This window comes from Rhyacophila brunnea, unplaced genomic scaffold (genome assembly GCF_057557595.1).
Source record: "Rhyacophila brunnea isolate RB1 unplaced genomic scaffold, BYU_Rbru_1.0 scaffold_2, whole genome shotgun sequence".
Classification (NCBI taxonomy): domain Eukaryota; kingdom Metazoa; phylum Arthropoda; class Insecta; order Trichoptera; family Rhyacophilidae; genus Rhyacophila; species Rhyacophila brunnea.
Window position 1 is genome coordinate 25778983 of NW_028232859.1, and position 14216 is coordinate 25793198.

At 32.8% G+C, this 14216-nt stretch overlaps 1 protein-coding gene across 1 annotated transcript; it reads left to right on the forward strand.

The window, feature by feature from the left end:
- The first annotated feature begins 267 nt into the window (after positions 1 to 267).
- On the forward strand, positions 268 to 4526 carry LOC147072112 (facilitated trehalose transporter Tret1-like). Its single transcript, XM_085946631.1, has 3 exons — positions 268 to 615; positions 1519 to 1746; positions 2350 to 4526. Exons 1-3 carry the CDS (start codon positions 537 to 539, stop codon positions 2877 to 2879), a joined length of 837 nt encoding a protein of 278 aa, XP_085802757.1. The 5' UTR covers positions 268 to 536; the 3' UTR covers positions 2880 to 4526.
- The last annotated feature ends 9690 nt before the right edge of the window (positions 4527 to 14216 follow it).

Genomic DNA, 14216 nt, shown 5'->3' on the forward strand with positions numbered 1-14216 from the left:
AGGAAGTTACTATAGGTATCTACGTTATGTAGGTGCCTACTTAATTGTTCTAGTAAAATTTCAGAACAGATACCAATCATATCATGCAAAGTAAGTACTCAAGTATCTACTTCGAAGTTTTTTTCACGTTTCAATGATGTGTCAAAAATTGAATGCAAAATAATATAGAGGTTCTGTCTTGTCCTTGCCTCGTAACTGGTTCAGCTCTCATTATCTGAATCAACTATTTTTAGTTAGTCTCGAGTGGAACTCATTGATAGGCAGTAGATAATAAGTTATTCCCAGTTGTTATAGAAAGGGATTAAGTTTAAAATCCTTAACTACGCCCTTGAAGATCGTTACACATTTTGTATTAAGTATAGCGAGAATCAAATTTATAATTCCGTGCAAAGTGGGAATCCACTTCATAGAGGAAATTGTGAAAATTCAGTGAAATAAACATTAAAATTTAATCCATGGTTAAACAAAATTTATACACAGAAGAAATAAAGTTCGACGGTATGCAATATTTTTGGGGTAGTTAATTAATTAATAGAATGATTTTTATAAGTTCCATAATTAAGTTCTTACAAGATAATACAAAACAATGGCCACAATACTTAGCAGTCACTTCAGGTATGTACCTACACTTTCTTTTTGATTATAATTTTATTATACTTATTATAGCATATACCTCCAACTAAATAGTAATGATACATAATGGTAGTTGTAACTACCCACAATTATTATATAAAATATGTCTTGAATCCCTGCTTATCAAATTATTACTTACTTACTAAACTTCATGTATCGCGCCTATCGCCATGTGAGACCTACAGCGCGTAGATCGCTTTTGTAGCACCACCATGGGGTAAGGGGGGGGGGGGTGGAGTCCTTGAGGTTGTGATAACAGGATACGGAGTGTAGCACGCTCTGGCGGAATCCGGAACACATGTCCTAATCATGTGAAGCGTCACCACGTGATCACGTTCTTCAATCACTAAAGGCTGCCATGTCCGCTCACGAGCATTCGTAACACGGTTGTACCAATTTACCCCTAAGATTCGGCAGTCATCAACTATCAAAGTTTAAAAGTCGAGACCTTTGAAGCTTGATAAAAAGCAACGTGTCACAGCCAAACAGGTACAGGTACCATGCACGAGTTGAACAAACGACATTTGCTCCTTTGCACAGAATACAGCCTTGACATAAATGCAACTCCAAGTGGACTGAATGCATCCGCCACATCCATGCGGATTTATTTTAAACGTTGCTTAAAAAATTGTTGAATACCTACCGGCTGCGTTATTTTTATAAAACTTCTGTATGAGTGATGTAACACAGAAAAAGGCTCTTATTAAAACGATACAGCGATCACGACAAACCGATAATTATTAGGTATACAACCAGTAAAAATAAATAACTGTACAGAAAAAATATCAGGTACCTACAGTGGGAAATACAAAAAATAGTTATATTATTGATGCTTAAAATTATACTAAATATTTTGTTATTATATTTTGATTTGTTCGATTACAGCATCAATCGGCTGTTTCATGGTGGGCAATTGCTACGGGTGGTCATCCCCTTCATTGGCGATCCTGCAATCAGATAGAACACCATTCGAGATTACAAACAGCGAGGCGTCATGGATCGCATCATCATTACCATTTGGATCAGTATTCGGAGCCATCTTTGGAGCTATTTTAACTAAAAACATCGGGCCTAAGAAAGCTATTCTCGTTTCATCGATTCCATTTTTGATAGGCTTTTTATTAATAATATTTTCAAACGGATCTATGATTTTGATCGCGTCGAGATTATGTTGCGGAATGGGAGAAGGTTTTGTATACACTAGCATACCAATATACGCCGGTGAAATATCAGAAGATAAAAATAGAGGTTCCTTAATGCTTCTCTCAACAGTTTTGTTGGTATTCGGAAGTTTACTTGTAACATGTATGGCTCCTTACTTTTCTATTTTTTTTACAGCTTCAATTTTATTAATCTTTCCTTTTATGCTTTTTATAACATTTTTGTTTATGCCAGATTCTCATTATTTTTTGATAAGATCTGGGAAAAATGATGAAGCCATGGTATCTTTAAAATGGTTTAGAAGACATTGTGACAAAGATATTCTTCAAACGGAGATTGACAATATTAAAAACTCGTTAGAATCAAATAAATTTTCTTTTACATCACTCATGAAGCAATCATTTGCCAAACCAAACTTGAAAGCTTTATTGATTGTATTTTCTATTCTATTATCATTACAATTCAGTGGTACTTTCCCAGTTGGGTTTTACCAAGAACAAATTTACAGGAGTGCAAAGATTCCAATGCGTTCTGAAGTTGCTGTAATGCTTTCAGAATCAATAGGCATAATTGCTATTTTTATATCCATGGGACTTATAGATCGATGGGGAAGAAAACCATTGTTGATATTGTCCTGTACGGGTTGCGCCATTGCCACTGCGGTGATTGGTACGTATTATCAATTAGATTTTATCCAAGAAACTTATCCAATGTTCAGATGGTTACCTGTGGTAGCTTTAACATTATTTTTATGCTCATTTGCTATAGGATTGGCTCCAATACCCAACATTATTATAGGAGAGATTTTTGCTTCTGGTTTCAAAGAATCAGCTATCTGTATAACCCAAATAGTTGGACCGTTACTGGGTACGATAGTCACTAAGTTGTTTCAAATCGTCAAAGACAACTTTGGTGCTCCATGTGTATTTTACAGCCTTTCGTGTGTTACCGTACTTTTTATAATTATAAACATCATAGTAATTCCAGAAACATCTAAAAAGAGTCTTTTAGAAATTCAAAATATGCTTCTTGGTGTCAAAAATATTCCAATTCACGGAGAAGATAAACAAAATACATATCTATGAAATGAATTAAAGGTCTAAATTTTCGTACGACAAAAGTTATAATATTATGTCAAAGTGATTCAATAACTAATCATACCACTCTATTGATATAATATTGACAAAAAATGTGATGTAATAATGATTATTTCTGATTTAATTTAATGAACTGATATGTTAATGTTATTAGTTTACAATAATTAGGTACCTAGTACCAACTAATATGTTTTTTTAAGATTAAAATAACTAGAATTTGTTGTTAAGTTGTTATTATTAATAATAATTATTATGAGTTTTTTTCTCTGATAGATCTCTTTTAATTTTGTTTTGGTCTCATGAAGTAAAAAGTGTCAAAATTTCTCAAAATTTCACAATCCCATGATTGCATTATATTTCAATATAAATCTCGTAAATAATTACATGATATAAAATATTTGAATCCAAAATCAGTACATCAAAATATTAATAGTAAATACTTAACTTTTTATATATTTTCTATTTTGACATTTCACACTAGATAATGTTTATTAACATTCGGTTTCGTCCGCCGACATTGTCAATAGGTAATTATGATCTTTTTCAGCCACTGAAACTCGTCCTGATCGTTATAATATGATACGTTATATTGTATGTATTTATAATAATTAATGTTTTTTCACAGTGACCAATTTTGTTCCATACATTGAACAAGTTTTTCGGTGCAGTTTTGTTTAATTTTTATAAACTGTTTAAAAATATGCTTGCACGGTAAAAGTACCTACCTTATTTACAGTTCATTATGTACAGTTTTATCTGTTAACCACCACTCCTCACTCGGTCATAAATGTAATACAGATCATAAACCATTTGGGGAATGAAAATAAAATTGTAAAAAAGCCTTCATCAGGCGCATCTTGACTTATGGATCGGAGACGCCCGGCATCCCAGACGCAGAGAGTGGAGGGAGTTGGATGATGATAATAATTGATTTATTAAACTTGATGCTATTTAGGTAGATACATCGAGATTCTTACTTGATGTCAGAAATACATTTGTCCGATATATTTGATTTTTCCTTTTTGTTATTAAATTTCTAGTGTTTTTTTTAATAAATACATAGTATGTTTTTTTTTATAAAAAAACTGAGATCTACATAATCAAATGTTTAATCATTGTAATTACTTAACGTTATGAGTCATGTTTTGTAATAATATGTATACATAGTTAATGTTTGTAATAATATAATACAACTTACAAAAATAAAATAATGCTATCGACGGTCATAATAATAATTATTAATTATAATGCATTGTCCTACAAAAAATTAACACTATCCTTGTTTTTATATGTTGAGCAAATCAGTTTCTATTTGTAATGTAATGAGTGTAATGTAATGACTAATGACACATTAGTGAGTTCCTATACTGTTTTTTGTAAGTTGACTTTTTGTTGCTAGCTAGATAGATGTGTGTCGTACAAAAAAATATAAACTGTGTTTTTTTCATATCAAATTTAAAACGAGTTATGTTACCTACCTCTACTACGAAATTGTTGGAGTTTTTTGTTAATTTTATTTCCAACGTTTAAGTACTTGTCGTAATAAAAAATATAGTTAGTTATCAAAGTCATACACATCTGAATGTCAATATTATTGTCTGTATGTTATTTACAATGCAATAAATCTGTTTATGTCCATATTATTATTATTATTAACATCGGTGTGATAGTGGATAAAAAAAATAAACTAAATATACCGAAACTCATAAAGATAATATTATTATCAGGTAGGTAAGTATATAAAATGTAAAATTTACAGAAACTCAGATTTCGGACCGATTGAAGTATTCAACTAGGATACGAAAATTAAAGTATATTTTGTACGTCTAGGTTACGTGTAGATTGCACATATTATATTACACCGTATCACAGTTCACCGCGAGTTTATTACCGGAAAAGTTGGCCGTATAGCATTTGATTTTTTTTAAATACACGTTGTTCGTGGAGCAGTCATTGTAGGCAGTAATGTTCCAATTTTATTCGATTCAATAAGAACATTAAAATTGATATCAAATATGTGTTAATGACGCTGTTATTATTATCAGATATTTGATAGGTAGTTGCAACTTGATACTTATGTGCATCTACTTGCTAACCAACCTTCAAATCAAATCGAATCAAAAGTACATAATCAGAAGTTTATATAAATAATATTATATAATAATTTACTCATCTACCTACTTCTATCTTTCCCTTGTATTCCGGTGGTTTATATTACGTATTTTATGTGTTTTACTTAGACAATTTTATCTCAATGCTATAAGGCCATCGGTTCCGTACAATATCTCACGAAGAACTGTGATACGACCAATTATATAAGTACATACAATTTTCCTTACTCGATACTTCTCAACTGCGTATAATAATAATTATATGCTAGATGTATCAATATTATAAATAAATTAGTTATTATTTCATTGGATTTATTGAATTAATTCATTACACGAAGATAGAAATAAGAAATATGCAAGTAAACATGAAAAAAATGTCAGCTATTAAGCGTAATGCTTAAATTAGCGACAATTCAATTTAGGCAATCTAGTTTTATTTAATTAAAGCCATACAAGAATGAAATGAAAGAAACACACATTTTTTATGGTTTCTTCAACATTTTTAGAGTCAACATCAACAAAAAAATAGAAACACAAATAATAGACAAATCGGTGTGTGTACTTATGTACGCGCGTTAGAAGTTATACTTTTTTGGCGTAACAAAACAAAATAAGCCGTTACCTCAGTCTATTAATATTACAGTGGATTAGGTTGATGAAAACGTACGCGATTCATCTGTTTCATTTATAGCACAATATGATAATTGTAATTTAATTATTGTATTGGACCAAAACTCATCTTTGCCATACAGCGGTTATAATCGATTCAGAAGTGCCCATGATGAATTAAAATTATTTACCAACTCAACATTCACAAAATTTATTTATTTATTTATACCTATATAATTTATTTTTTTATTCATAAATAATACTTTCTTAAATATAGCCTCAAATATTGATACACAATCTTTACAATGAAAAATAAATATACACTCGAATACAAATAAAGTTTTATGAATACACAGTGTAGAATGATAGAATACAGAATATAACAGTGTAGAATGATAGTCTCCAGAAATTCGTTTATATACATATATATTTATTATAACACAATATTGGTTGTGTTTACAACACGTGCTGTTTACTTGGTTGTATTGAATGACACTAACTAAATGACACTAAATGACTAACTAAATGAACTATGCGTATGTACCCCTGGGACCGAAATGAATACAATCATAATAATAAAGTATGTGTTGCATCGGCGCGCGCAACTTCGTCACACGCCAAAAATACACTCTGATCTGTTTTTCCAAACGCGCCAAAAGAAGTATATCTACAATAATATTGACGGTACTAATAATAAGAAACACATTCAGAAGCAGAAGTGCTTTGTGAAGATGTTAATAGTTTGATTTCTGCCTGTGTTACTGTGCTGTGTTCTGCAATCTGCCATAAGAAAAGAAAGAAAAACATTTTTTTCGGCAATCTTCGGTATTGGATTTTCATTATTTTGTTTGTAGGTAGGTAGTAAGTACGCATATCTACTAACACTGACACTTCACTCAACATATTACGTTCCTGGAAAGTTGTGATTAATGCAAAATACTGTATGGAAAATGATTAAATTATTTACATAAATTGTCCACAGGACCAATTTCGGCTTAAAAAATAAATAAAAGTTGTTTTTCATATTATTTATTTCCAAATGACAGTTCCATTGAAAAAAATAAATCTGTTATTCATCGCAGGCGCCCACACAAGGGGATCATGACTGAGGATCGTGACCCGCATAAATTTTCTGTCAATCAGTCTTATCAACGGGGTGGCCCCATTCCTCTCGGCATGCATTCTACGACACGCAATATCAGTATAAGACGTAAGTACTCGTGAATCGATGCAAACTTATGAGGTAGGGAAAACGTGGAAGTTAGTGGTACCTGCTAGATTTTGTTAACATCGCCCCTCCAACCACCTTTAAAATAAAATAAAATTTAAAGTTTTTTCGAAATGACCCCCCCCCCCCCCTAAAACATTTTTTCTGTGTGTGTTTGAAAATGTATTTCAATAATTAATGCATTCTTCGAAATGAGAAAGCGCTTTTGACACCGGTTACCAAATTTATTATCACTGTCGGTCGAATAATTCCTGTCACGTGTCATTATTATCAAATTTGCTATGCAAGTCTTCATGACTGGTTGTTTTGCATCCGTTGCAAATATTTTTATCTACAATTTAGTTATTTACCCAATTTATCCATATTATAATATTATGTAGGTTGTATGTACCTGGTACATACTTCTTTTTTTTCTCCGATCGTAAATCGAAATTGTACCGGCAAAATGGTCATTATAGCGAAAAGCCATATAACCAGCAGCCGAATAGTATAATGCATATAATAGCGTGTAAATTAAACTATCGCGTTAATAACTATTAACACGCAAAAGTACTGACTTTTGTCTCGCCAATCTTATTCTTCAAGCGAGACGCGTATGGTACTATTTTATAGGTTGTGAAAATTGCTAAACGTCAAAATGCTCTTCGCGGTATAGTTCGTATATTTTCCGGAAGGCTCGCCACTATCGTTCTACTACGCAGGCGCAGATATCACACAATCCACTATCACGTGAAAATTCAGAAGCCACTGGTTATCTTTAATCCATACATGCAATCTTGCAGCTTGCACGATAATACGTGTTTACACGTGCATTTCCCTGTTATAACCGCGATAATACGTATTGTCAGTAGTAAATAAATATGCACGTGTTGACGTGTAAACAGGTTACATATTAGCATACGTATTAACATAAAGTTATAGACTAAAATAATGATACGTGAAAGATTGCATAAAAATATTTTAGTGGATTCCCTGAGCATTGGAGAAACTTAAATCAACACTTTTATAATCAACTTTATACTATTACATCAATATACATTAATATAAAATTACATTATTGAAAGTATTTTCCGGGTATTGTAGTATTAAATACATGAATTCGTTACCTACTGTACTTTGTGGTAACGAGTTCCGGTAAAATGAAACTCACTCCTGCTTTGACCCACAGTCGACATCGTGACTTCATCGCGTTACAATAATTTTCTTCCTGCTATCACACGTAAAAATGAAACTTATTCAAGATGTAATAAGATTCTTTCTTTAGCCCGGATTAATTTACCGAGATCTCACCGGAGCACCCGAATCCGTTAACGACTAACGGTATCAGGATAAGGTAATGGCATACTGTTTAATAATATATTAATATATTTTGTTAAGGGGGGACATGCTCGTCGTACACGTCAAACACGAGCGTTAACATAATTTTACTCCCTACTTTAATTTTAGTTTGTCAATTTATGGCTACGGCCGTATGTTGTAGCTTAACCACGGGGGAATGCCAAAAGAAATGGCGTATTTCAAAAAAACTCTACCTTATTCTTAGGTCAATAATTATTATAAAGCAATCATTATTCGTAGGATGTTTATCACACTTGAATGGTCAAAGACATAGCTTATAATGAGTATCTTTAGAATTATCTTCAAATGTGTTAATCTCGCCGATTTTTTGAATAATAAAATGCCTAATTCGTGTCAAATTTGGGATCACAGAGATTATCAATATATTTTTTTATCGTGAATATTTTACTAAGATTATCTCATCATAAATTATACTTATGGTTTTATAAATGCGTTTAAAAATTAATACATGTAAAAAATCTTAACACCACTGCACATTTATGTACCGAAATATGACTATATTCTAAAACATAAGAGCGAGAGGTTTAAAAGAATACTATTTTATGTAACAAAAATACTTTATGCAGTCATCAAATGTTTGAAATAAATATAAAGGATAATAAGGCTTCAAAATTATATAAATAGATTATCTACAACGTTTAAGGAGTGTCCAGGATCATGGTTTGAAAATACAATAAAAACTCAATTTTGACCTATGACGAGCATGTGGGCCGTTAACAGGCTAAGAAAACACGACCTGATAACTGGTAACAATAAAAGGATTTCAAGTTATACACAATTATATTTTAATACAAATCAATATTTTCTTTTAAATAAATATGAAAATTAATTACATTATGAATTAGTCAAAAATCTCTACGATAAAACATAGACAACTTAATAAACTAAATTTTAATAATAAATATGATCATAAACTAATATGTAATAATAAGATGGGATCATTTAACAAATTCACATTTTTTTATTATTTATTATTTGTACTTAAGTTTATCTTTGACTTAAATTAAAAATATTTTTCTTTGTGATGTTTTCAGAAGCATATTTATTAATTAATACAGTTTAAATTGTAAATTATCAAAAAAAGGTCTCAAATTGCAAGCTTCGTATTTTTCCGCTAGTTGCTTCTGGTAGTTAGAGGTATCGCCTTAAGCCGCTCGGCCATAGTGGGCGTCAATGTTAGTTCTATCAATAAATTAATATTAGTTTTTATTAGCATTTACGGATAGTAGCATTTTCAATAATAATCAAAAAATACCTAGGTACTACAATAATAGTGTGAGGGTACCTATACATTTTGTTGTTAAAAATTAATCTTTTTCCATGTTCCCAATAACAGTGGCGAAGACTCCATACTAGTCGATTATTTGAAGCTCACCTTCTTAAGAAAAATATTTTTTAATTGCAAATTGACCTATTTATATAATCACTTGATATTCTATAAAATAATTTATTTTGCCAACGAGAGATGCCGTATGTGCAGGAATGTATGAAAACAATCTGCAAAGGTTTTAAAAAATATACCACAGCGCGCTATCTGTCTAGGCGTAAATAAAGGTCGGATTATGTTTCATATAATTCTCATTTTTGTTCATACGGACTTTACGTCATATAGCCCCAGTCTATCGAATTGTATGAAATAACGTAAGCTACGATCGCAGAGCTTAAAACTAAATAATTAATAATTAGATAATTTAAAAAAATAAGTTCTATGGTGTTTAATCGAATATTAATAAATATAATTACTTACTGTATAAAAATAACTTTTGTCTAATGATTTTTGATGTGTATAAATGTTTTGAAAAAATACGTTGTCATGGAAAAGGATTTTAATGGGGGATAAGGAATAAGTATGGATGGGATGGGAATGTGGAACGGGATAGGGATAGGATAGGGATATGTTGGGGATAAGCATGAGACTCGGGGAAATAGGATGCAGGGTCGTGGATGGTTTGACTTATTACCTCTAAGACCTCAGTTACCTGTCCGGTTACTATACTCATTCGTGTAGGTTCCTAGATTAATAAAAAGGCATAATAAATGGGATAAATATAAATATCTCGGTTTGAGCGCCACTCTATGTTGATGCATAGAGACAATTGTGATAAGGAAAATTAAATGAAAAGCAAGTAGAGAAATTTCAACAATTGTATATTAATAAATAAGATAACTTGCGGGCTACAGTGTATAAAAGTGTATAATTACTTAAGTGATTCACGAGCACCTAATGCGATACAATATTTAAATAAATTAGAACAAAAATCCAAAAGCTAATTCGAAACAAAGACTAGTTCGGTCGGTGGACCGTAACATAAAATAACAATAAATACCGATCACACAAAAGGCTCTCCAGCCTTTTCGCTGCCCTCGATTCCTTCCAGGACGGAATCGAGGAGTGCGTCTTCAAACGTGTGGGGACCGTTGAGTTACTCCGATCTCCTGGCGTGGGGGGGACGTCCTTCAGATGATCATCGTCCACGTCTCCAAAACGTCAGGAAATCGAAAGCCCTGTGCCCAGGGCCCGAGGCTCGGAACTGGCCAAGACGTCTGCTTCCTTCGAACGATCAGGACTGAGAGATCGACTCCTGCTTCGCCTTCGTGTAAAAAGCCCGCTAGCTCCGATAGCGCCGGAAATAGTGTCACGAACTCCGTACAAACTATCCCGTGCGCAGGCGCGATCCGGTCGTACTTTTGCGTAGTGTTGCCCTCGTAAAGACTTCCTCGACTTAGTGTGTTATGTTATAAAATAACATGACATTACCTCCAACCTCGGTAAGAGAAGGACAAGCCATAGCGAGGACTTCGACTGTCAACTTCTCGGGGGGGTCTTCTGATAGCATCAATCCTCCCAGGGGTTGGGCATCATGGACGGCATGCTTAGAGATAGCGCGGCTACAGGCGAAGCGAAGGAGACATATAGATGAAGTTTCCACTCTGTTATTTGGTGACAGAGGGAGAGGCTTATGAAGAATCCAAAAAACGAAGAAGATTATTTGCTGAAGAGTGAAGAGCTGGGAGAGGTCTCGTAGATTTACCCTACCTAACCGGTCCACCAATAATTTATAAATTTTAAAAAAGATCTAATAAATATAAAAACACCTAAGCTCGTGTACATGGAAATAAATAAATAAAATATAATAATTTATCACAGATAATTCACATCATAATAAATAGTGGGGATTCAACCCAGCAGTGTAAAACTGCAATATTTAGAATATATAAAGATTGATTTAGATAAAGCTTCCAAAAAGATAGGAAGAGTTGTATAATAATTATTAGTTTGAAAAGATTTGATGTCAGTATAAAAAATTGAAATAATAGCCAAAAAATTTACCTAAATGCACCTCAGATAATAATAATATATGAAATGGTATAATAAATTAATATATTGTATATAAATGAATTAATATTTTGGTTCAAGAAATTTAATTCAATTCATTAAATTGGTAAAGTTGCAGAGATAGTATAATATAATAAAGTAATTAATAGAAATTAAAATTGCTTCCATAATTTGAGTAATAATATAAGCATTGAGTAATTAAGTTGAAAATAATAATAGATCAATGAATGATTTAATAAATTGATTTCAAATGATATTAAGTTATTGAAAAAAAGATGAACCTTTAATAGTTGGCAAAAGTTATAAAGTGCACAAAGCAAAAAATATAAATTCTCAATCGTATATGCCGTGGTTTTTGGCAAGTATACATAATAAAAAATAATAATAAATACAATAAATTCACCAACTTGGTTCGAACAAATAACATATTAATTAATAAACAATGAGTGCCAGTTTGCTTTTGCGTGAGGGCGTATCTGTCGGAAAGTAATAAATACTGTGCGTCAAGCACCGTCCGAATATTTAAAAAGAGCATTACTAAAATATACTACTTTCAGATGTCTAATCTGAATAAAAATAACAGTGTGGCTAACAACCAACAGCTGTGATGTGGATTCTCTGTTAAGCCTGAAAGAACAAATGACGTGTGATGGACCTCCAAGCCATGGTCCGGATCCCAAGCAGCGCTCCCACAAATAAAATAACGCGAACAAGGAGGAAACTAAGCTAGAAAAGAATTCCTAGTACAAAATATATCATTAAAATTAATCATCGATTTTAGTATACTACGTTAAAGTCTACAATGGTGTAGCAAGATATCGTCCGTTCCAGAATATACGGCTCTGCTTCAAACTACTCTAAAACCTCGCGATAGCAAAACTAGCCATATCCCTTTCATACACACTTAAAGCTAACTACTTAAAATACTCCGCCGCAGATTCTGGACCAACTCAATCCCGCCAAACCCGAGACGCCATCTCGAGACAACTCCCTCCTTGCTGTTTGAGCTCCATCAAGAAGAGAACTGATCCGGATGAGCTAGAAAACGAAGTTAAGGAAGCACCACACGAAAACCAGGCAACGACGAGGAAACCATGAACACATCGGAAGCTAAATGTAATTAAAGAACAACATGGTTCGCAACTGGTCCGACATTCAAGTTGGGGCTGCAAAAATAAAAAATGAAAGGCTAAAGAGATCGTATAATAACGTCCACTTTCTTCCCTCAAGGAATTTTGATAAGTAGGTTGATTTCCTTCATACAGTCCAGGCCGCTGCACAACATCATCAGTGTTGACAGACGATCGCTTCTATTATTTGCATCACGCCTGCCAACTCACCACCATAAACATCAGAGTGCGGTGGAATCCACACAATCAGCGGCAGATTCCAACGCCAAAAAGAGAGGGGACTAACGGGACCGTCTTCAGCACCGATAGTTCAACCCAAATACCAAGAGGGTTGACTGCTAGAGAAAAAAAATCAGACGCGTCCGAGGAACATCTTCGGCACCCCGGATCACTAAAACACACCGGACAGTAGTGAGACACCTTCAGTTCCCACGACTTCCAAGGAGCTAGCAGCCAACAAATAATAATAAAATCTCCCCGCAACCTGTACCGACAAAGATACATTGAACAGAACAAGTATAACCAATCACTACAATCAATAAAAAAAATATATTATAAAAATAGCAAACAAAACCGTCACGCAAAAACAAGTACAAAGGCAACTGGTATAAATAAAGATCACACGATCACCAGCGCGATGTACTTAATTAGACAATTGTAGGTAATTTTAAATATAGATATTATATCACTAGGTAACTAAACTGACAGGCCCTTCCAAACGCTAAGACAGCGGTTGCGTCTTCCGGGAACACCATAACTCTCATCCTGGCACTATGGTAGTATTTAGAACTATGCTTGTTTACCAAAAGTTGGTCCAGATGCTGAATGTGTGGTATTAATTGAGTAGGCCTCCTTCCCGAAAGGTCTGCAACCACCACCTTTGCGATGGACGTTCACCGGAACAAGGGTGTATTGCCATGTGCAGGAAAGAAGTCAGTAACTGAAATAGTTTACCATAGGTGAGTAAAAATTCACAAAGAAATTGAAATAAAGAAATATAGAATTTTATAATAGAAAATATTACTCAATGACATAATATATGTATAAAATTTGCGATAATTAATTCGATAAAAAGAAAATCAATCCAAAAAAGAAGCTTGTAAAAGAGCAAAAATAATAATTATAATTTATAAATATCTGAGGTGTGTAATAGACAAAAGACCAAACAGTACAAAATTCCTTCACAAAAAAAATTGAATATTAATAAATAGGCATTATTAAAATGCGGCCCTGACAAAATTCCAAAATAATTTGTTGAGTGTGACTAGCACGGAAACACACCTTTCCATAATAACAAAAGAAAAAATCTCTGACATTGTGTGTCATACTGAATGAAGGTTTGACAACTCCTAAAAGTTTCAAACATAGTTGATAATAAATAAAATATCAGCATTTTTAAAAAATATTTGCCCAGTAAAATAAGCACGCTGAACAAGCAAAAAAAATAATCAATTATTAAATTCAAGTTAAATTGAAAGAAAAAATAATTTAGTTAGTTCCAATGTAAATGTAATTAAATATCAATTCAAGATTGTATTTGAAAGAAAAATA